This window comes from Ictidomys tridecemlineatus, chromosome 10, assembly GCF_052094955.1.
Source record: "Ictidomys tridecemlineatus isolate mIctTri1 chromosome 10, mIctTri1.hap1, whole genome shotgun sequence".
Classification (NCBI taxonomy): domain Eukaryota; kingdom Metazoa; phylum Chordata; class Mammalia; order Rodentia; family Sciuridae; genus Ictidomys; species Ictidomys tridecemlineatus.
Window position 1 is genome coordinate 62,772,996 of NC_135486.1, and position 23,480 is coordinate 62,796,475.

The 23,480-nt window shown below is 41.3% G+C and overlaps 1 protein-coding gene across 4 annotated transcripts in view; it reads right to left on the bottom strand.

The window, feature by feature from the left end:
• Positions 1-1,696: 1,696 nt before the first annotated feature.
• The window catches only part of Lyst (lysosomal trafficking regulator), a 152,773-nt gene continuing 130,989 nt past the window's right edge, over positions 1,697-23,480 (bottom strand). For all 4 annotated transcript variants that reach the window (XM_005320356.5, XM_040278134.2, XM_078023088.1 and 1 more), the window contains 7 exons: positions 21,766-21,902; positions 16,282-16,380; positions 11,553-11,692; positions 10,512-10,609; positions 5,148-5,304; positions 4,661-4,732; positions 1,697-3,704 (listed from right to left, as the gene is read on the bottom strand). In XM_005320356.5, coding sequence (XP_005320413.2) covers positions 3,566-3,704; positions 4,661-4,732; positions 5,148-5,304; positions 10,512-10,609; positions 11,553-11,692; positions 16,282-16,380; positions 21,766-21,902 — 842 coding nt within the window. In that variant the 3' untranslated portion in view covers positions 1,697-3,565. The remainder of the gene's footprint in view (positions 3,705-4,660; positions 4,733-5,147; positions 5,305-10,511; positions 10,610-11,552; positions 11,693-16,281; positions 16,381-21,765; positions 21,903-23,480) is intronic.

The following is a 23,480-nucleotide window of genomic DNA, read 5'->3' on the forward strand; positions in this document are numbered from 1 at the left end:
TACCCTCCAACTGCTAGCCCTTTTCAGCTGGTTTTTCTGGAGAACAGTTTGATGCTGTTAGATTTGAAGTGCTTTGGCTTCAGAGAGGGTGGAATGTTGCTCTGGTTATAAAAGTTCACTGAAAGGAGACTACAGCTATTCAAGAAGTGGGAGTTTGGGAACCATTAGGATATTTACGTCCTCAACATGGAACCAACTGGTGACAGTTAGTTGAAGTGTGGTCAGCAGTAAAAGAACACTGAAGAGGACAGAGCAGGCACTTGCATGGTTTCAATCCTCAACTTCTTTTCAACGTTTATAAGATAAATGTCAGACGCTCCTTGCTCCTTTCTTTGCTCCCTACTCACCTTCCCAAATACTAGCCTCTGCTCTTCTTTCCTGTTCAGGAACATTAACACCTTATCTGAAGTAGTAAGGGGCAGATGGCCAGGAATGCAGGCTGAGGAATCCTGCTCCTCCCTCCCCATCAGCACCCTGATGTGCAAACTGAGACTTGCAGGCAGACTGGCTGTGGGAGGCCAGGCTTGCACTGTGCCAAGTTCTCTTGGGGACCGGACACCTAGGAGCCAGCTTGAGAAGCTGGAACACACCACAGATGCAAGGCAGAAGCAGAGCGCCTGGTCCTGGCCTGCTGGTGCCAGAGCCCTCCCTACCCACACAGGTGAGAGTCCAGGCAGATGCACCTCCCTTTCCTGGTTGGGACCTGCCGGGTGACCCCAGTCTTCACACATGTACTATACTGGACCCGTCTGCCCCATCCTCATCTGGATTCCTATTTGTCCATTAGGTAGCAACAAAACCTTCAATCTTTCAAGGAGTTCTAGATCACCTCCATTTGACTTGAGTTCTTCCTGTTGTGTTTTGGATACTCTTGACTCTACAACACCCTGAGCATCTACCATGGTTTTAACTGCATATACTGTGTGCTGCTTATGTTACTGCTGCTGGCTTCTACACCAGCCTGCAACTTCCAAGATGGCAGAGACACTGCAACACCAAATCCTCTGCACTTAGAACAGTGCCTGGCATGTGGCAGGGGCTCACGGTACATATATATCACGGGGGCAGGACAGATGTTCTTCCCATTAAAATAAACAGCCTGTCTTGGGACTGATGTCTCATTTAAGGGTAGAAAAGCTTGAAAGATAACATTTAGTAAAACAAAAACAAAACAAAACAAAAACCCACACAATTAAGAAATGAAAGTTGTCTCTTTCTCTCGTGGGGTGTGTGTGTGTGTGTGTGTGTGTGTGTGTGTGTGTGTACGTACGTATGGTATTGAGGATTGAACCTTGGTCCTTACACATGGTAGGCAAGCGCTCTACCATTAACATACAAACACAGCCTAAAAGTTGTCTTTATCTTCTTATACTGATAGAAATTTATAGGGGAACTGCAGAGAGAACCTAAAAAGCCACTGATTTGAGATGGGTGTAGTCGTACGTGCCTGTAATTCCAGTGGCTCCAGAGGCTGAGGCAGGAGGATCCTGAGTTCAAAGCCAGCTTCAGTAAAAAGCTAAGTACTAAGCAACTCAGGGAGACCGTGTCTCTAAATAAAATAAAGATAGTGCTGGGGATGTGGCTTAGTAGCTGAGTCCCTGAGTTCAATCTCCAGTACCCACTCCACCCCTTCCTCCCTACAAAAAGCCATTGATTTGAGATCTGGTCGTAAGTCCTATAAAAGATAGGTAATACCTATTTTTATGAAATTTATTCCCAAATTGAAGTGGCAGTGTATACAAAGATAACAGAGCTTGTGATAATTTACAGGAATGTTTGTTATAACATGCACATTAGGAAGTGTTTCCAACATATACATATTAGGTTCCATGCTGAATAAATAATCCCCCCAATTAATTTTTATTTTTACATAAAAATAGAATATATTGCACTCGTAACAAGACCAGTTATTTTGCATATTTCCACTTTAGATAAATGATGAAATCCAGCACTAAAAACAAAAGACCAAGTAGCAACCCTATTCTAATAGGAGAGTAATTTAAAGTTCTCAGTAAAAAAATGGAAGCTAGACAATAGCTGCAATTTTTTTTTAAACAAAGCAAATCACTTCAATGTGAATAGGAATAGTCTCATCTCTGCACTCACATGGACCTCAGAATGGACACCTGGCTCGTGCAAACCATGACTTCAACGTTTGAGGTTGAAAGTGCGCAGGCCATGGGCCTTGCCCTGTGCTTAGTTCCCAGCAGAGACTCTGGAACTGTGTTTTATGTTTTTTAAGCAGAATGTTTTAGAAAGTCTGGAAGTTACAAAAGCAGTTCTGTAAACATCATGTGAACTAAATTTCTGAAACAAATGTGCAATTTGTTCTCAGGCAGGAATATACATTTTTATCCCATGGTAACATATTTTTGAGCCTATTTTGCAATTTTTGAAGCCACTAAAGCGGCACCGCAAGTAAAATACAGCTGTCACTCACTGCATGGCAGAGATGAACTACTCCAAAATGTTTAGCACTGCGTCTTCACGTTATGTAAGTCTGCTGTGGAATGGTTTTCTCTTGTTCCTAGAATTTTCAGGTGGCAGAGGTTATTTGTAACGCAGTGAAAATGGCTTCCTAAAGAATCACTCTGCTTCTGTTTAAAGGACAGCAACCTGTCTCCTTTACTTCTGTGGTTCTGTTCTGGGGAAGACGGTTCATGCTGCAGATTGGGTGAGCTGCTTTACCTCAGCTGCATGATGCCTGTGCTCACCTGCATAGCAGAGGCTTTTCCCCACACAGGTGTTCAAAGCTCTGTAAATGGCACTGCTAATGGCAGATGTTAAAAGATTCACCATTGTGTTTGATCCTTAATGATTTAGCTAAGGATGTTCAATATCTAGTGTTATGGGTTTTAAGTAAAAATTTCATGAAGAAACAGGACATGTCTGAAATTGAAGATGACCATATTCTTGTTCATGGCTTTCGAAAAATTCTGTTTCTCCCTTGAGCTGAGGTGGCAACCAGCAAAAACTGTCTGAAGTTGAGATTCATTAGGAGTTTCCTCTTAGTATTCTGATAGTCCACAGAATGCTTGGTGCAGAGGCACCTACTGAATTATCTGCTTTTCAAAGAAAGCAATTTATTGAGTCCTGAAAAATCTTATCTTTCTCTCTTTCCAGTTTTTGGGGTGTGTCAGGGGTAGGGGTATCTCAAGGCAGAAAACTTTTCAAATATAATTTTTAGAGTGTCTTATATAAATAACTAGCTAGCCAACTGAAATTCTATTGGCCCTTTTTAAGGGAGACCTTGATTTTTTTCTTTAGAATACCTGGGTAGGAAAACACTTTGAGAACATGATTTAATGTACAATGTACCACGCGAGCCCTCGGTCAGCTGGCTGGTACGCATCACACAGCTCCTGCAGCATCCGTCGATGAGGATGGGACTCGCCTCTCAGGGCCCAGGGAGGCGTTGGGATTCTGTGCAGATGATTAGATGTGTGGTTATTTGAAGGGTGTGCCTAGTCATCCACTTCTGCAGGCTCAGCCTCCTTCCTGCCCTGGTGAAGCCCACCATCCCCCTGGAATTGAGGTGCTCTGGAGAAGGCATAGCTCCCTCCGTTCACCCAGCAGCGTAGCTGCTGAGGAAGGAATAGAACATGGGCTGCTTCATGCGCTGCTGGTCCTTCCGACACCAGGCGATCACCGTCCCATCACTGTTTGCTGTGTACAAGTGGTGGCCATCACAAGAAAACGTAAGGCTGTAAAAGCAAACCCCATTGATACATTATATTTCTTGACATTGCTGAGGTGTAGTGGCAGGGACAAATCAAGTGTGCCCACAACCCAGGGGTCTGCAGAGATCTAACACAGTCACTCTGTGGACAAGTGTGAGAAGCCTCCCTTTCAGCGGGGCCAGGAGCTTGGCCGAGTTGGTCCCTGCTTTGCCTCCCTTCTCTTTCCTGCCTGGTCCTGTTCTACCACCTACCCAGCACAAACTTGGGTGTGGAAAACCTTAAAAATATAATAGCAGTATAGTTTCCTTTTAAAAATTAAGTGATTGTTTTAAAAATATATTTTATTTCCCTGACAGATAAAAGAGTAAAAAAAAAAATCTAACATTAATAAGTAATTTAGGTTCATTAAACTTTAAATTTAGGACAGTGAAAATAAATTTAATAAAGTAGAATGTGAATGGCTTCATTTCTAAGTGTTTTTAAAAATATTTTTTTACATGTTGATGGACCTTTATTTTATTCATTTATTTATATGCAGTACTGAGAATCGAACCCAGTGCCTTGTACATGCTAGGCAAGTGCTCTACCACTGGGCCACCAACCCAGCCCCCACGTGAGTTTTTAAAGTCACATATGTTAGCTCAGCGAAGAGTAACTGGTTGTTTGCCAATCTTGTCAAATGTACCCCTACAGCAAGCCATTGCCACTGTGGACTTTGCAAATAAGGAAGTAAGAAAGTACAGTTCCTCGCCTTCCAAGGCCCACCAGGCACACTGCCAGGCCTGACTTTCCAGGGGACCCTCAGGCCGTAAGCTCCCAGGGCAGGGAATGTGGTTCTTGCTCTGGGTTCCTGACAGCCCTGTGGGAGGAATGGCTGGCCTTCACAAAGCCTTGAAGCACCTCTTTCTTTATGTTGGCATACTCTAAGATCTAACAAAAATACCATCACAAATCACAGGGAACAAAGGGGGAGATCTTACCTCACAATAGGCTTATTTGATTTGGGAAATGTGATTTCTCTCACGGGCTTTAGGTCCCATGTGCTCCACAGCCTAGAGGGAAAAGTCATCATGCAGTAAAGTCAACTAAAGTGCCCTCCACACCCCCTCCAGACACCTGCACATCTGTTTATCTGTTACAAGTCACCTGGAAGGAAATGTAACTATCCACTAACAGCATGACTTCCAGGAAGTTTTCAGTGGTGGGTGTGGGAATAAAAGACTTTTAACTTTGTGTATTTTCATGCTGTTAATCTTTTAACAGTTAACACAAAATATCAAAATTATACTAAAGCTATCTTTATTATTTAGAAGTGGGAAATAACCAAAGAACTTGTACCTAAAGGTGATTCTGAATCTAAGATTAAATTATAATATGCCCAGATATTATTAAGAACTAAATTTCTAAAGTTGCTGTATCCTTACAAATGAAAACAAATAAAAAAGTCTGAGTCCACACTCTTCTTACCTCACAATTCCATTTTCTAGTCCCCCAGCAATGACATTGATGGATATCCCCTCAGGCTGGTTGGAGAAGGCCACGGAGCATATGATCTCCCTGCAGTGCACATGTCCAACGAGGTCCCCATTCACTGTCCAGAGCCTGAGGTCACTGCCTCCGCCAGCTACAACATCAAATCATCCCAGTCACTTAAAGGTAGGAGTCACAGCCCAGGCCTACTGAATATCCAGGGCGGCCCTGAGGCCATGCTCCTTGGCAGTCTGGGGGCAGCATGGTACGGACCTGCATGCTACCTAGAGACCAGGGTTGGTGGGCAGGTGGGCAGGTTGGCAGGCAGTTCACGGCAGAGCTACACCGTGAGCAACCGCGGATCCCTGAGCAACTGCAGCATTGCAGTGCAAACTGCCCAAGCTGAGCACTTGCAGCCCTGGGAATGCCAGGCGGTCTCCAAAAAAAGATGGAAATATTCTGTGACACCATCTATCAGAAGTGACTTATGTGACTTTCAAAAAGGAAAAAAAGTTGCAGTAAAAATTACCTGAGCTAAAATTCTTACAAAAAAGAAAACCTACTCTAGAATATCTCATGCGGAATCTTACTTTTCCACGCCTTACTGAACTAAATCCTTCTTTTCAAAGACCACAGAGTAACCAGCTATTTTCAAGTTTTCCTGGGGCTGGGAGAGGCCATAATCGCTGCCACACTGCAGAAATAAGTGATGTTGGGGCCTCAGGCTGTCAGCTACCAGTGGGGCCGGGCCGGGGGGAGGCAAGACAACTGAGACCAGCCTGGACAACTTTGCAAGACCTTGTCTCAGAATTAAATTAAAAGGGCTGAGGAGGCATGTAGCTCAGTGGTAGAGCACTTGCATAGCATCCATAAGGCCCAGGGTTCCGTCCCAGAACAGCCAGAATTATACAAATATACATACACACACACACACACACACACACACACACACACACACACACACACACAAATATATACCAATACCAATGACTTTTTTAAAAACCTTTTTTTCTAAAACCTTTATTTATTTTTATGTGGTACTGAGGATCGAACCCTGGGCCCCGTACATGGTAGGTGAGCGCTTTTCTGCTGAACCACACCCCAGCCTACCAATGACTTTCTTAAGCCTTCTAACCTAATACTCACCTGTTTACTTCATCTTAGGGTAAAAAACAAAAAACTTTTAGCAGATATTAGCTCCTGAGGAGAGGATGAATGCAGCCTGCCTGTGGGACGGGTGACTATCCACCATTCTGTTCTCTAACATACTGAGTCCTGTGTCTCAATGCTGTTCAGATAGCATCTCCAAATCAGTGTTGTGCAGTGGGACATCTAAGTGACCCTGGGACTGTGGGCGCAGAGTAGCTTTAACACAGAATTGCATCTCAGCCCTTCTGAATGTACAGTGGCATTAACTAGATCAGCAGTGTGCGTGTGTGCATCCACCGCCAATGTGGCAGAAACTTCTCCATCAACCCAAACAGGAAGCATAGCCACAGAGCAGTGGCCATGCCCACCCTCCTCTACTTTCTGTTCTGAACTGGCCTGTTCTAGAGACTCTTCATGTCCTGTGCACGTGAATCACATGGTGTTATCCCCTTGTTCTTATCTCCCTTCGAGTAATGCTTTCAGGATTCATCCTGAAAACTAACTTCCTTTTTAATGGTAAATAACATGTCACACATGCACACACGCATGCACAAATTTATTTATCCACTAGTTTTTGAGGGCATTTGAGTTGTTTCCACCTTGTGGCTATTTTGAATAATGCCACAACACCATGGGCATTTTGATCTGTGATATTGAAGGTCTGTAAATCAATTAGCATTTCCAATATTTGTTTCTTTATATTAAATATGAAGTATTTTAATTGCCTTAATAAAGAAGAGAAATATGATCTCTACTTCTGTGTTAGCTCTAATAAAAAAGTGAAATGGAAGATACAAGACAGTGCTATCTGAATGTCCCACCCCCATGGCACCTAGCTTCATGTATAATGTAACACATAAACTAAAAAGTTAGAAACTTGAGCATTCCTGAGGAACATGTTATTCTCCCTACACACTGTCACAGAGGTTAAAAGAACATTGAGAACAGCACTATTCTACTTCGTAGAGCCACTCTGACAGAGGACTGGGCCGGGCCCATCCTTGTCCAAAAGTACAAACTTGGTCCAGTGATAAAATGGTTTAATAAAAAAATACAGAAATAATCTGAGTTTCATAATTTATTTAATTTCACATCTTATCACTATGAAAACTATATCCCATAGTAAGAACTGAGGAAGTATGATCAGGAGGAATAAAACTGCCAAAGTAACTTTAGAAAAGATTTCATGCACAGATACACACACTACACATATAAGTACATACAAGCATATTTATATTTATTTATTTTTAATTTTAGTTTTAAAGTTACTTGTATAGTATCCACTAAAGGATCAAGATCTCTGGTAGGTTAAATCTGGTAACTTCTTTCCCTTCTTGGGCTAGTCTCATTTGGGTCATTACATATGAGTTTGGCCTCTCTTTTAGAAAGTGTTTTGTTTGATTTTGTACTGGGAATTTACCCGGGACAATTTACCGAGTTACATCCCAGCCCTTTTTACTTTTTATTTTGAGATAGGGTCTCACAAGGTTGCTTAAGGCCCTGCTAAGATGCTGAGGCTGGCTTTGAAATTGTGATCCTCCTGCCTCAGCCTTCTGAACCACTGGGATTATAGCTGTGTGCCACCACTCCTGGCACCAGTGCTCTTTATGACTTCTTTTGTATGTGTTTCAAGAGGGCTTAGAGAAGTTGAGAAGGCTTTTTTGTTCAAATTGGAAAAAAGCTGTGCCTATCATTCTGTACCCTGTTCGATATCTAGGGACCCTTGAATATTCTACTGTGAGTTGGCAACTGCAGCAGAAGTAATTTTGTTTCTAGTTCCCAGCTGACTAGCTGATATAATATCACAGATGAATTGTTGCTGGCAGCAGGGAAGTAATTAGCTTTAAAAAATCTGGCTTCCTAAGGGTAAGCCCTAACTTTCAAACCTTGCTAAAACAAGAAAGTAGAGGACTTCATATAAATATCATTATTTACCGGTCCAGCGTATCTCTGGATGTGACACAGTGAAAGCTGCTAATGTACAAACCCAGGAAGAACAATTAGCCAATTTATGAATCATCTGCTCACACTGGTATTACCTAGGTCAGCTCTAAGTAAGGTTTTCCCCCTGGCTGTGATCATTAGGAAATAAAAATGTTTTCATGACATGATTTTATGATGGAGCTGAGAATGGCAAAAACTATGTGAACACCTAAAATCTTTCATCATGACTGATGACATTATAGTTCTTGAATATAAAAATGAATGAATGTTTTGTAAAAACAACAACAGTCAAAATCCTAAGAGACATCTGTGGCATAATAAAAAATAAACATCTGGCTTTTGTCCCTGGTTCCTGGCACAGAACTCCAAAACCCCTTCAGATGCACTGTCTTTTGCTACAAGAAGGAGATGACTCAAGGGGCTGGTCACCAGGGCAGGGATTTTCAGACCCACCCCCACATGCAGGGGAGGGAGGCAGGGCTAAAACTGTTCAGTCACCAACAGTGTGTTAGTGGAGTCTCCATCAAACCCCCGTGACAAGGTCGGGGGTGCCGTGGTTAGGTGAACAAACCACGGGCCAGGCAGTGTGTTCCTCAGTTCCACAAAGACAGTGATGCCATGCTCAGGACTCTCGGGACCTCAGCCCACAGGCTCTGCAGGCTGCTCATTTCTACCCTTCATGATGAACTATAGTAGTAAGTGTGGGCCCAGCACCACGAATCAGAAAGGCTCTGAAGATGGAAAGCTTTTGAGTGCTGACAACAACCACAGGTAGGAAATCCCACAGCTGACCTCATGTAGTGGGTCACAGACAGAATGCAAGTGAAAAATACTGCACGAAATTATCTTCAGGCTGTGTGTGCAAGGTAGATAAAAACACAAGAGAATTTAATGTTTATAACTGAGCTGCACACCTAAGATATCTCAGCACATATATGTAAATATTCTATAATAAAAAATATGCAATATCTGAAACACCCACGTCCTGGGCATTTTGGACAAGGGATACTCAACCTGTGCAGGGTTGTACTGAGTTCTGAGTTGCTCTAGGGAGTCATTAAACCTGAAAGCAGGTGGTCATGGCAACTCCTAAACTGCTCACTTCCAGTGGTGAATGAGCTGTGTTGTTGTTCACCCAGGTAATGGTAGAGAATTGAAGAAATAGTTGGTGTTTGGAAAGATACCATATATTTGGCATCATAAAAAATCAAACAATATAAAAATGTAAACAAAGGATAGAGGACCACTTTCTACAGACGTGTCAAAGATACTCTAGGCTGAGTGGACAGACAAAAGCAAATGGTTATTCAAAGGATCCTTTCAATTAAAAAAATTCCTTAAAAGCAGAAATCCAAGCAGGAAATCATACATTTTCTAATTGTTCTTTGTTGCTAGATGCACTGTTTTAAAAACATACACACATGAAAAAATCCTGACTTTGGCCAGGAGATGTATTTTTGCATATAAGTTTTAAGGCAGATCATGGCTCCACTTACTATCCTATGCTACTGCCCTCTCTCAGAATGGGAAGACACCCCTTATGGCTTGTTACCTGCAGATGCTCTTCATTTATCAGGAGTAAAGGTATGGGAGGCCATTGAGCCCCAACAGACCAGAATAAACCAAACAGAGTCACTGGAGCCAGGTGCCACATAATCAAACTGAACTTGGAAGTGGGCTAGTTTAAAAAAAAACAGATTTGCAGTAACCAATCATAAGGGGTTGGGTCACCAGAGCTGGCATAGTAAGGAAGTCCTCTCTGCCTGCTCCAGACTTCTGCCAGCACAGCAGGCTCCTAATCAGCTCACTGCAGTGTCTTTCTATTTCATAGGTGGAATGCTGCCAGGTCATGAAGGACTAATAAAAGCCAATTATGTCTTCAAACTCAGTTTACTGTACTTACTAATAGGAGGAAGGTAACAAAGTCAATAGCTAAAAAGCAGAAGCAAAAAAAAAAAGCAAAGAAAAACAAAAACCAAGAAAATTCCAATAATTATGAAAATAATTTGGTTATGTGTGCTCAAATGCAATTTTTCATATATCAGGGAAACAGCTAAATTATGACAACATTAATTTCAGTACAAGTTGATGCCTATATCAAGGATCTCAGTCTCAGACCTGATTGTATTTTAACATAAATACATGCAATGTCCACAGTGCTCAGGCCAGGCAGGGAGGGACCTGACAGAAGCTCCTCCTGGAAAGTAACCAGCTGGTAGATGCCCTAATAGAGTGGCAGCCCTCTGCTGTGGCTTGGGCCAAGCTTACCTGAATCACACACAGTAGCAATGTCACCTGAGGTTTCACTGGCAGAGACAGCTGTGACAGGGCTTTTGTGTCCTGCCAGACTTTGTACATAGCACAGTCTGAAAAACAAAAGACATGAATTTGCATATGATTACTAAATAGAACTATTCTCTTATTTGTATAATTCTTTTCTGTCATGAGCCATCCATGGGCTGTGTGTGTGAACTATGTGCATAGTAGCCATGTGAGGGGACAGGCCTGGCATCGAAGGCTGACTGGGCTGCGCCATGCTAGTGCACCTTCCCTTTGGCTCTGCTTGTGACTCCACACAGCACCTGAGATGGGTGTGACTCACCAAGATGTCCATCAATCTGCTGACCACAAGACAGCATGAAGCAGATTCCACTCTGAAGCTTTGCCCCCTGCCTATGTGGTGAAGAACACTCTATCAAATCCTTGTGAATATAAAAGTAAGAGATTCTGGGTACATGCTCTCTTTTCCAGCATACTGTCTATCATGGAGGCTGACCTTTAAGGTTGCAGAGCAGTCCCACCCTTGATCTGCAGAACTTATGTCTGTGTTGAGTGATTTCTTGGTTTAACATTTTGGCCAGCTTTTCAAACCCAGCTCATCTCATCAGCGTGGGTCGTTGGCAAGACTTCCTCAGTATGTGTCTACATTAAGACATACATGTTTTCTTACCTGATCTTTTGATCTTAATAAAAGGTAATCTTAACTTTAGGCATGTGTTTCATTCTTAAAGTTATAAGGTAATGGTACTATTTTACTCATAAGTAAGAACTACAATATTAAAAACAGCCGTCTTTGGGGCTGGGGCTGTAGCTTAGTAGTAGAGTGCATGTGTGTGACCTGGGTTTGATCCCCAGCACAGCAAGGGGGAAAAAAAAGCCATGTGTGAGTTGAACACCCCCCACCACATGTGAGTCCCACACCCCTCACGTGAGTTCTACCCCCCCAACGTGTGAGTCCCTCCATGTGAGTCCCACCTCCCCACAAGTGAGTCCAACAACCCCCACATGTGAGTTGGACACCCCCCATACCTGTTCAAGTCCCACAGGATGCAGGTTCCGTCTCTGCTCACACTTATCATGATGCTATACGGTTTGCAAACACACAAGCTGGTCACCTCTTCCGTGTGCCCATATAGGTGTATCTGAGTCTCCATTTCTATCTCTGATGGCTGAAATTCAGAATGTATAAAGATCAGCATAGAATATTCTCATATAGTTTCTCAAAAATAAGGAAGTCACGTGACTCAAACAGCCTTCTCATGTGATCAATTTTTCTCTCATGTGATCATTTTTTCAATCCTATTCAGTTCAATCTGTTTTAAAGGGTAAAACTAATAAAAAATTTTGACTTTTTATATTTGTGGATTTCATCAACTTGTATGCTTTTCATTTTTGTCAATTCTTGTCCAGTCTTTTTTTCAAAGGAACATATATATTTATAGTTGTAATATTGCTAAATAAAATTATTTATTTTATCTTTTACACATTCTCCTATAAGTATTTTCTTCAAAATAACTAGAAGAGAATTTCTTTTTTTTTTTTTTTTTTGGTGGTGCTGGGGATTGAACCCAGGTTCTTGTGCATGCAAGGAAAGCACTCTAACAACTGAGCTACATCCCCAGGCCCCCAAAAGTATTTTCTAGTTTTGATACTGTCTTTGTAATAATTTTAAAGTGTTATAATACTCTATATGGTTAGTATAACTCAGTTTACTTGAGTGTCTTTCATTTATAGGCTTAAAATTGTTTCCATTTTTTCAAATTATAGATAGTACCATAAAATTCTTCATGTTTAAAAGCTTTATATACTTTTTCTTTAGGGAAAATTCCAGAATTTTATGTCTGTAAACTTATAATTCTTGACAGTGCAATTTTCAAAGGTGCTGCACCAATTTCATGATGCTACTTGTGGTTATGGGCTCTCATGCCCTGCTCCTTGTCAGCAGCTAAGGCCTGACTTCCTAGGCCCAAGAGAGCACGCTGAGGCCCGAGGGTGAGCCTGGCCTACATAGACCAGGTGTCCATGAGCTTTGGCTCTCGTTTTCCTTATCGGGCTGCTCATTATCACAAACATTTCAGTATTTTCCCTTCAAAGAACATAGAAACTTAAGAAGAGCAGGTGTAATAAAGACCTATATACTGACCACCCAGTTAAACCAACTAAATATTTTCAGTTTATTTTTTTAAAGAAAGCATTAAACATTATACATATAGTTTATGTCTTCTTTTATATCCTACTTCCTCTCCCTTGTCAGAAATTACTATTGTCTTAAATTTTCTTCCTTTTTTTTTTTTTTGGTTCTGGAGATTGAACCCAGGGGTGCTTAACCACTGAGCCACATCTCCAACTCTTTTTATATTTTATTTAGAGACAGGGTCTCACTTAGTTGCTTAGGGTCTCGATAAGTTGCTGAGGCTGGCCTTGAAAACACGATCCTCCTGCCTCAGCCTCCCAAGCCACTGGGATCACAGGTGTGTGCCACTGCACCTGGCTCTCAATCCTTTTTGTTTTTAATTTTTTTAAAATATTTTTTTAGATGTTGATGAACCTCAAAGAGTGAACACTGGGTGTCTTCTGCTGACTCAGGCAGGCCACACTGCAGTGTCAGAGTCACCAGGAGGATGAGATGGTTGATGGGAAAAAGCAACAATAAGGACTCCCTGAAAACCCCAGACAGTGATAAAAGCCATAGTGAGTTGCTTTCTTTTTCTTTCTTTCTTTTTTTTTTTTTTTTTTTTGCTAGTGGGAGTTTACCCAGGGACAATTTATCATTGAGCCAATATCCCCAGTCCTTTTGAACTTGGGATCCTCTTGTCTCAGCCTCCTGAGTTGCTGGGATTACAGGCGTGCACCACCAGGTCTAGTGAGTTGCAGTTTTGGATATTATTTAAATAGTAACTGTTAATTCCAGGACTTGATTACCTGATACTTACAAGTAAAAGAAAATCTTTACTATGAGCTGAGCAGTCTGCTTTCATGCAAATATACAACTGGGGAAAGGCAGGCAATAGGAGCCTTCACAAGTACCATGGCTTCAACCCAGAGAAGCAGGCGTCTTGCTGTATTTGAATTATAATAGCCATACCCTTGGTGGGCTATGTGCAAAGTTATTCTGTGTGCATTTAATTCTACACTGACATCTTAATCTTTTCTTTTTAAACCTGTACTATACACCTTATTGGTACACAATTAAAAATACAGAAATAAGGAAAACTAAGAGCAAGGTGGTTCAAAGCGTTGACAAAAGCAAGTGGAGATAAAGAGCAAAAGATGAAGCCAGTTTTTAAAAAGGTACCCAGCTACACAGTGACTTGAGTGCATAGCACACCTCTGCCTCTGTGGCAGGCTTTGGAGTACATTTGTAGGAAACACAAACAGGTGGGTGAGCTCAGAGGTTAAAGGTGCTGGCTGCTGTGAATATTCAAGATGCACAGGGTGAGAGCCATTTTTAGACCTTTGGGAGTAAAAGCGAGATGAAGCAGACATTCCACAAGTTATGGCCTTCCTTTGCTTAGGTTTCTTAGCATCTGTCCCTGTCACACAGGACCCTGACCCCTGGCTCAGCCCCCTTCTGCCCCATTTTTCCATGTCTTCCTTACATGTTATGCTCCATACAGAAAACTATTTGCCACCCTCCAAATCACCAGGCCTTGACTCCATGCCACTGTGGGAGCTGGTTCCTGTGCTGAAATGTTCTCTCCTCTTCTCTCCATGTAGGAAACTACCCTTCAAGACCCAGCCCAAGTCAGGCTCCCTGCCACTGGATGGCTCCTCTCCTGTCTTGGAGCATGAACTCTGTTGTCTGTCCCCTCCTTGCCTGTCCTTCCTCATATGCAGCCTGCACCACTGTGTCCTGGTCTCTCACCCTGGAAGGGTTTCTCCTTGCAGATTCTACTCAGGTCTCCCTAAGAGGCCAACGGGGCCTATCACTTCTGCTGAGAACATTTTAATGGCTCCTTAGGTTCCGAGACAAAAGCAATATTATCACCTTTATACCCCAGGGGATCATGGCATAGAAACTTAACAAGGAACGAGCACAGATAAAGTAAGAAGAACCTGGAAGTCACCCTATACTAGTTTACAGGTTTCACCCAGCAAAATATATTTTATAATATAACTGAGAAAAGTGAAATTGGTGGGAATCACTTAAGAGCAGCTATGTATCTTGGAAGTTCAGTGAATGGCTTAAAACATGTTTCTTCCATTAAGTAATAGAAATTTATCCAGAGAGAATGGGAATGCTTAACACTAGGTTTTCCAAGCTTTCAAATGTGATTACCCTTCCTAAGCATTCAGGTGGACACTGAGAAGGCAGGAAAGCATTCCAATGTCATGACAAACCCAAGACAAAAAACAGATCATAACTCAAAGTGCTATCTGTCTTTGAAACTAAAGAGCAAGAGCCTATACAATTATTTCCAAATTTTTCATGATCATTGTCACCAGCCATCTGTGGGTTGTGTGTGAACTATGTTGCGCACAGTAGCCTCCTAAGGAGATAAGTCTGGCACTGGGAACTCCCTGGGGCACTTCCTACAGGTACTGACTGCCTGATACAGGTGAGCTTCCCTCTCAAGCTCTGCCTAAGATCCCACACAGTGCCTGAGATGGGTGTAACCTGCCAAGATGTCGATCAACCTGAGGACTACAAGGCTCCACCCTTGAAACCTTACCCTTGCTTTTGTTTTAAAATTAATTTTTTAAATTTATATATGACAGCAGAATGCATTACAATTCTTATTACACATATAGAGCAAAATTTTTTATATCTCTGATTGTATACAAAGTATATTCACACCCATTCGTGTCTTCATATATGTACTCTGGATAATAATGTCCATCACATTCCACCATCATAGCTAACCCCATGCTTCCTCCATTCCCTTCTCACCTTTCTGCCCTATATAGAGTTTGTCTATTCCTCCCATGCTCCTGCTCCCTATCCTACTATGAATCAGCCTCCTTATATCAAAGAAAACATTTGGTATTTGTTTTTTGGGGGGATTGGCTAACTTCACTTAGCATTATCTTCTCCAACTCCATCCATTTACCTACAAATGTCATGATTTTATTCTCTTTTATTGCTGAGTAATATTCCATTGTGTATATATGCCACATTTTTTTTATCCATTTATCTACTGAAGGGCATCTAGTTTGGTTCCACAGTTTAGCTATTATGAATTGTTCTACTATAAAAATTGATGTGGCTGTGTCCCTATAGTATGCTGTTTTTAAGTCCTTTGGTCCTTTGGGTATAGACCAAGGAAGGGACAGCTGGGTCAAATGGTGGTTCCATTCCCAGTTTTCCAAGAAATCTCCATACTGCTTTCCATATGGGCTACACCAACTTGCAGTCCCACCAGCAGTGTATGAGTGTGCCTTTTTCCCCACATCCTCGCCAATACTTACTGTTGTTTGCTTTCATAATGTACCCCCTTAAATAAACCACCAAGCCATTTTATCTTTGTCTAGTTCAAGAACCCATGTGGACTAGACCTATCAGGGGCTTCGCTTTTAGAAATATATTTCTGAGTGTTGTTATTTGTTAATTATTTGAGATATTAAGATTTAGGTGGCTATTTAGGGGGGCTTGGATTCCTGTGGCAGAAGAACCCCCTAATGAGACGCTGGAAAATCATATTAAACCTAAATATAAAGAGTTAGATATGTAACTTTTCACATTTTAAGAACTAGTATGGCAAAATGAATGCCACTTTGCAAAGGTTTTCCTGCCCTGACAGGAGGGCCCAGGACCTACCGTGCTACTGGTGAATCTGTTCGTGTAGGCCGTGATCACACCGCACTTGCTCCCAGTGAAGAGCTGGCAACCGTCAGGTACCCAAGCACAACTAGTCACCTTCAAAAAGGACAAATCAAATAATGTAATGTCTTCAAATTGTGAGAAGTGCTTCTATTTCTCACAGCTATTTAAAAAATTACATAATCACAAAATTCCAGGTAAATGTTTTACTTGAGAAGATGGGGCTGGTGCCAGATATAATAGCACTTTCTGTAATTTTAAACTAAACATTTAAAAGTTGTTTCCAGATCAAAAGGTATTATAAGGCCCTTGAGGTCATCTGTTCCCCAGCAGCTCAGCTAAATGGTCCAGGAGAGGTCAGACCCCAGTTTGAACTTGAGTGCCTGTGTGAGTCTCTCAGTGACTGCTTTCACTTTCACACAGCTCTCCCCTCTTCTTTTCTGGTGAAGAACAGAGAGTATTCAACAGAGGCATCGCTTCTGCCAGTCCTAAAGGCCATTGAGTAGGAGAAGAAGTAAATACAAGCATGAAGCAGAGAAGCTGGGGTCACTCTTTTGGTGCAAAATTCTTTGGTTCTAGCTGAGAAAGTACCATTCAAGCTTAGCTGGGTTCCCCACATGGCTGGACAGACCTCCTGTGAGCTCCAGATGACATCCAGTGCCCTATCCACAGCCTCTGACTGCAAATGCTCTGCCCCCAGGGCACCTCTGCTGCAGCCCACAGTCCCTCCCCACTTCACTGAGAAGGTGGAGGTCATCAGCTACTTACTGCCTATTCCTCTTCTGTCCTCTGCGCCTCTGTGCAATTCTGAGTCTCCTCCTGAGTCACAGGAGGAAGGGCCTCTGATTTCAAAGCCAATCTCTGTCTAGCCCCACAACACAACACTGGTCCTTATATTTTCAAACCATCTATTCCTGGACCTACAAAAATGTTTAAGTTCTCTGCTACAGTAGAAAATTACTTTCTTTGATCATGATTCTTCTTTACTCATGATAAATCATGGATCCATTGGATCCACTTTTATTTTATGAGTTTCTTTCTTCATTAGTTGTAACTATTTGTAAGTACTGCTACCTCACAACTTTTATTCTTTCAAAAAGATTTACTTTAAAAATATAGAGAATAGCTGGATGTGGTGGTGCAAGCTATTATCTCAGATACTTAGGAGGCTGAGGCAGGAGGATCACAAGTTAGAGGCCAGCCTGGGCAACCTACTGGGACCTTGTTCAAAATAGAAATAAAAAGGGTTGGAAATGCAGCCCAGTGGTAGCACACTTCTGGGTTTAATCCTTAGTTAAACAAATAAACACAAATCATATTGTGTGTGTGTGTGTGTGTGTGTGTGTGTGTGAGAGAGAGAGAGAGAGAGAGAGAGAGAGAGAGAGAGAGAGAGATAGAGATAGATATGTCATATATATGCACACACATAGAGAATAAAACATGTATTATAAATGTATATAAGAAAACTCATTCTCTTTCAATTACCATATTGATCCACTGAAGTCTTTTCTAAACCTAAAAGGACCATGATATTATTTTTCCTAAATATTGAAACATTGCTATTTCATTGTTCTAGGAATCATTTCATCATTACTCATCAGTTATTCCTAACTATGCTAAAAACATATGAACAAAATTAGAGATGATGGAATGATCTCCTAGAAGGATAACACAGTGAGGGAAATGAACTGCCATCTTTTGGTTTCCTTACTGCATTGTCCGAAGTACAGAATCATCTTTTAAGAAAGCACAAAGGAAGGCGGACACACCATTTCTGGAGTCTGCTTTGGTTTTCACTGAACAGCTAAGAAATCAGAATTTTTCATTTTCTACCAGTAACAACAAAGAGAAGGAAAGTGAAAGAAAAAGAAGTCTCTTAGAGTTAGGAGACTAATCACAAGATGATGGCAAGGTGCCAGCAATGCCCTAGACTCTCGGCAGTGATGACAGTGATCACCTAAGTCAGATCTCAGCGAGTCTCCATATGGTGGTATTCTAGATGAATTTCTCAAACTGAACAACAAATGAGCAAACAGCATATCTATTTTTTAAAATTTATTTATTTATTCTAATTTGTTATACATGACAGCAGAATGCATTTCATTCAAGTACACATATAAAGCACAATTTTTCATGTCTCTGGTTGTACACAAAGAAGAGTCACATCATGTCTTCATGCATCTACTTAGAGTAATCACATCTGTCTCATTCCACTGCCTTTCTTTCCCTCCCTTCCCTTTGCCCTATCTAAAGTTCCTCCATTCCTCCCACGCCCCCCCCCATTCCCCATGGATCAGCATCCATATATCAGAGAAAACATTCGGCCTTTATATTTTTTTGATATGTATATATTTTTGGTTGTAGTTGAACACAATACCTTTATTTTATTATTTTTATATGGTGTTGACAATCAAACCCAGCACCTCATATATGCTAGACAAGCACTCTACCGCTGAGCCACAATCCCAGTCTCTCGGCCTTTGGGTTTTTGGGATTGGCTTGCTTCACTTAGCATGATATTCTCCAATTCAATCCATTTACATGAAAATGCAATGATTTTATTATCTTCTAATGCTGAGTAATATTCCATTGTATATATATACCAGTTTCTTTATCCATTCATCTATTGAAGGGCATCTAGTTTGGTTCCACAATTTAGCTATCATGAATTGTGCTGCTATAAACACTGATGTGGCTGTGTCTCTGTAGTATGCTGTTTTTAAGACCTTTGGGTATAAACCGAGTAGTGGGAAAGCTGGGTCAAATGGTAGTTCCATTCCAAGTTTTCCAAGGAATCTGATTTCCAAATTGGATACACCAATTTGCAGTCCCACCAGCAATGTATGAGTGCTCCTTTTTCCCTATATCCTTGTCAACTGTTCTTATTGTTTATATTCTTAATAGCTGCCATTCTGACTGGAGTGAGATGAAATCCTAGAGTAGTTTTGATTTGCATTTCTCTAATTACTAGAGACGTTGAACATTTTTTCATATATTTGTTGATTGATCGTATATCATCTTGTGAGAAGTGTCTGTTCAGTTCCTTGGCCCATTCATTGATTGGGTGATTTGTTTTTTTGGTGTTAGTTTTTTTGAGTTCTTTATATATCCTGGAACATGCTCTATCTGATGTGCACATGGTAAGAATTTGCTTCCATTCTGTAGGCTCTATTCACCTCACTGTTTCTTTTGCTGAGAAGAAGCTTTTCAATTTGAATCCATCCTTTATTGATTCTTGATTTTATTTCTTATGCTTTAGGAGTCTTGTTAAGGAATTCAGGGCCTAATCCAACATGAAGAATTGGGCCTACTTTTTTCTTCTATTAGGTATAGGGTCTCTGGACTAATTCCTAGGGCCTTGTACCACTTTGAGTTGAGTCTGCAAACAACATATCTCTAAAGAGAAAATGAAGTGTGGTCTCCTGACCCAGTTTGTCAATTCACTGGAAATACTTTATCATACAATATTTTACAACAAGAATCTGGACTATCCCTTTTTGTTAAAAAGACTCAGGAGAGTATTTGCTCATCTTTTATGGTGCTCGTGTACCAAATTTTACATGATACAAATAATATATATTATATGATATATATCTTTATATAATATTACACACACACACGGATCACAGAAAGACAAATACTGCAAGATGTTGTGGATTCTAAAAGAGTTGAGCTTGTGGCAGCAGAGAGTGGAAGTACGGTCTCCAGGGCTGGGGTGGGAAGACGGTCACCCTGGCTGAAGGGGACAGAGGCTTGGATGTCTAGGATGACAGAGCTCTGGAGGCGTGATGTGCGCCATGGGGTCTACAGTTAGCAGGACTTTATTAAGTACTTGGAGTTTGTTCAGTACATCTTAAAATGTTCCCATCTTACACGTAAATTAACTGTGGTAATCATTTCATAAAGTGTATCAAAACATCACATTGTATATTTTAAATATAAATAGGTTTTATTTTTCAATTACACTTCAATAAAGCTGGAAAAAATAAAATCATACCATATAAAAAACAAGATTTATATTTAAAACAACCGTTGCAAAAATAGTTTGATAAACAACTGTCTTTGTACTGAATAAGATTTATCAGTGAATTAAAAAGCTTAAGGTCATTGTTTCTTTGTCCTTTCTTCATATTAAGTCTACCTAATGAGTTAATCAGTAATAGTCAACTTTTAAACAAGTAGAAGGAATTCCTAATAATAGAAGGCATAAAGATTTTGACTGAAAAATCATGGTAAGAGTCTTTGCTTTAGCATTCAGTTAATGGTGATGAAGATTTGAAGATTTCATTTGCTCTTCTTCACCTTCTCCCTGGAAAGTCTAGATTGTAAATCCAGATAACTGTTGACAGTAGGGAGCTGCACCTGGTCATAATCTAGTCATGTAAATGCAAAACACATCTCACTCCCACTGTGCCTGTGTTTCCCTCTTCGCCCCCATCCGTAACAGTTCCAAAAAGGAGTCAGTGAGACATGCATGCTTACTCCTCAGTAGATTCTGTGTTTCCAGTGCCAGCTAATTTTCACTGCCAGCTCTATGATGATTTATGGTGATAACTTGCTTGTATTCAGACATATATCTCTGTCTGCATCAAATGGTTTGATGAATGTAGCTGATATGTTTCAAAACTAAAAAGAATTCTTATTAAAATCTGAGTAGGCCATTTTCCACGGTTCTTTTCCTTTTTGCTTGTCAGTTTACTGGAAAGCCAGGAAGCAAAGGGTGACATCCTCTCAGCTTATGCCAACCAGTCTCTGCTCCCCTTGCTCTCACCACCAGAAACTTCCCCAGAGTAGTTCACCCTGTCCCTAAAGAGCTCAGAGAATGCAGGACATTTTAGGGCACAGGAACAGGCTTGCTGCCTAGACGATAGATGAGAGAACGGTAGGAGAACTTCCCACAGACAGAGAAGGGAGGCTGTGCACTCAGAGCCTGCGGCAGTTGCGGCAGTGCTACGCGTCTACACGACAGTTACAGTTGACAAACTTCAAATGTTGGAAATGTTTCATAACTGTTCTTTAAGGGTAGCATGAGTCCTGCTCTCTCCGTTTTAAAGAAGAAGAAAGATACCCCAGCTTGGAAAGGCTGTCATATCCCAAAGACTACATGGTTAATAAATAAGAAAGCCAGGAATCCAGAGCAGATCACAGGGCCTGAGGCCCAGTATTCTGCTACTTTACCATGCCGAGTGCACTTAGGAAAAGCCAGGTGACCAAGATGGCGCTATGGTTAAAGAAAATGACCTAGTGACAAAGGCAAGTGAATAGGGAAGAAAAAAGTGCCAGTTCTGCTCACAGGCCATCATGATAACCCTCTCAACAAAGAAGTAGATGAGAACAATAACAGGTACAGTTCAAAGAACAGGGCAGACACCAATTCCTCAATAACACTACTTGCAGGATATTTAAACAAGCTAATGTGCTCTGGCTCCTTTGGAAAGCATGGTATTTAATCACTATAAAGTGTTCCACAGAATGGTTTACCTGGTACTGCTGGGAGCTCTGTATGAAGTTCACTGGCGGCTCGCTTTGCTTACTCTTCAACCTTAAGATGTTGTCAGCATACCCCCAGCTCAGGATGGCCGACCACTGAATGTCAGTACTGTTCATGCTTCTCACACCTCCAGGAAGAGGAGAAAAAAAAGTATCAAATTGTCACTTGTCAGTGGTTATATGACAGCCCCCCAAAAGGCAGGTTAAAGGCTAAAGAAGTTTTTATAAAACACAAATGATTATCAAGTACACTTGATTCATGTTCTGAGACACCATTCCTTAAACAACAGCAAAGGCAAACTACTTAAATAACTTTCTAAATACTAACGCTGAAAGGTCAGTATAAAAACTTTTAATGTTAGAAGGAGACTCTGCTAGGAGAGAAGACCCATCTACTCAGGGAGGGGATGTGACCCTGTCACCTGCAGCATGAAGCATGGCAACCCTTCATTCTAGGGACTTCTCTTCTCTTCTACTTTAACAACATAGTATTGAGTGCTTTTGGCATAAAGATCTAGAAATTGTGATCTCCTTTCTCAGTACTGTTTGTAAATTCACAGTTTGTTGCTATAATGGTAAACACAGCATGAATGCTGTATATGGGACTGTCCTTGAAACCTGCAGTGCTTTAAAATTAGCTTGAGGGATTTCAGGAAGAGAGAAGAGATCCATGCACTCTAGTCCTCCGCAGGACTCCTAGCATATGGACAGAACAAAAAGTTCTTGAATGAACCAACAATACATTGAAAATACAATTCACAGATTTCTTTTTGTTTTGTAGGTTTAATAACCAAATATAGGCATCAGTTTCACAACAAAGGAACTGGGATATACTCATATTCAGCTCCTCTGAATATGAGCTTCGAGAGAAAGGAGTGCACTATTCTAAGTCTTGTGTCCTCTCATTATCTACTAGAACGCCCAGCCTGTGGCAGGTGCCCAAGTAACCAAGTTTCTCATTGACAAGTTTTATCTCTTTAGAAAACAAACTTCACCTAACACAGCAGTGAAATCTTAAAAAGACTTTCCAAGGAAACTTGTTTTTTCAGTACCTGTAGGCTTAGACCCAGGAATTCCAACGCTGCCACAGAGTGCCTGAGGGGGACCCGAGGTAATGCTGTGGAAAAAGCACTTCAGGCAACTCTGAGGCACAGTTTTCAAGAAACTGGCCTTAAGACCATTAAAACCATCTCATTAGCTGCCACTTGGTAACATGTATAACTAAGCAAAAACTCAGAGCTTTTTCATGTCAGTGCTGAGAGTGTCCAGCTGTTTCTAGGCCCCCTAACTCTCACTTGCAGGCTGCAGTCTCTCTCAGTAAATGGCCTCTGGAATGTCTATGTGGACTGTTATGTGTCAGGTTCATGCAGTGTCACTGAGAGTCTCTGTCCCAGGGTATCCAGTGTCTGATGGCCACTTACTAAACACTTAGGATGAGCCATGCCCTGTGCTAATCATTCCTATGCATTATTTCTTTGAATCTTCACAGTAAATTACTCTGGGACAGAAGAAATTTTATTTCCCCCATTTTATAGGCCAAAAGCCAGGATGTGAAAAACATTGAGTAATTAGCAAAGCTGGGCACAAACTCTGGGCTTTGTGCTTCCAGAGCTCTTAGCTGAACACACTTCTCTGTACATATCAAGGTACTAACAAATCCAAAATATAGTATGTGGGGAAGTCAAGTGCAATTTGAGTGAACACAG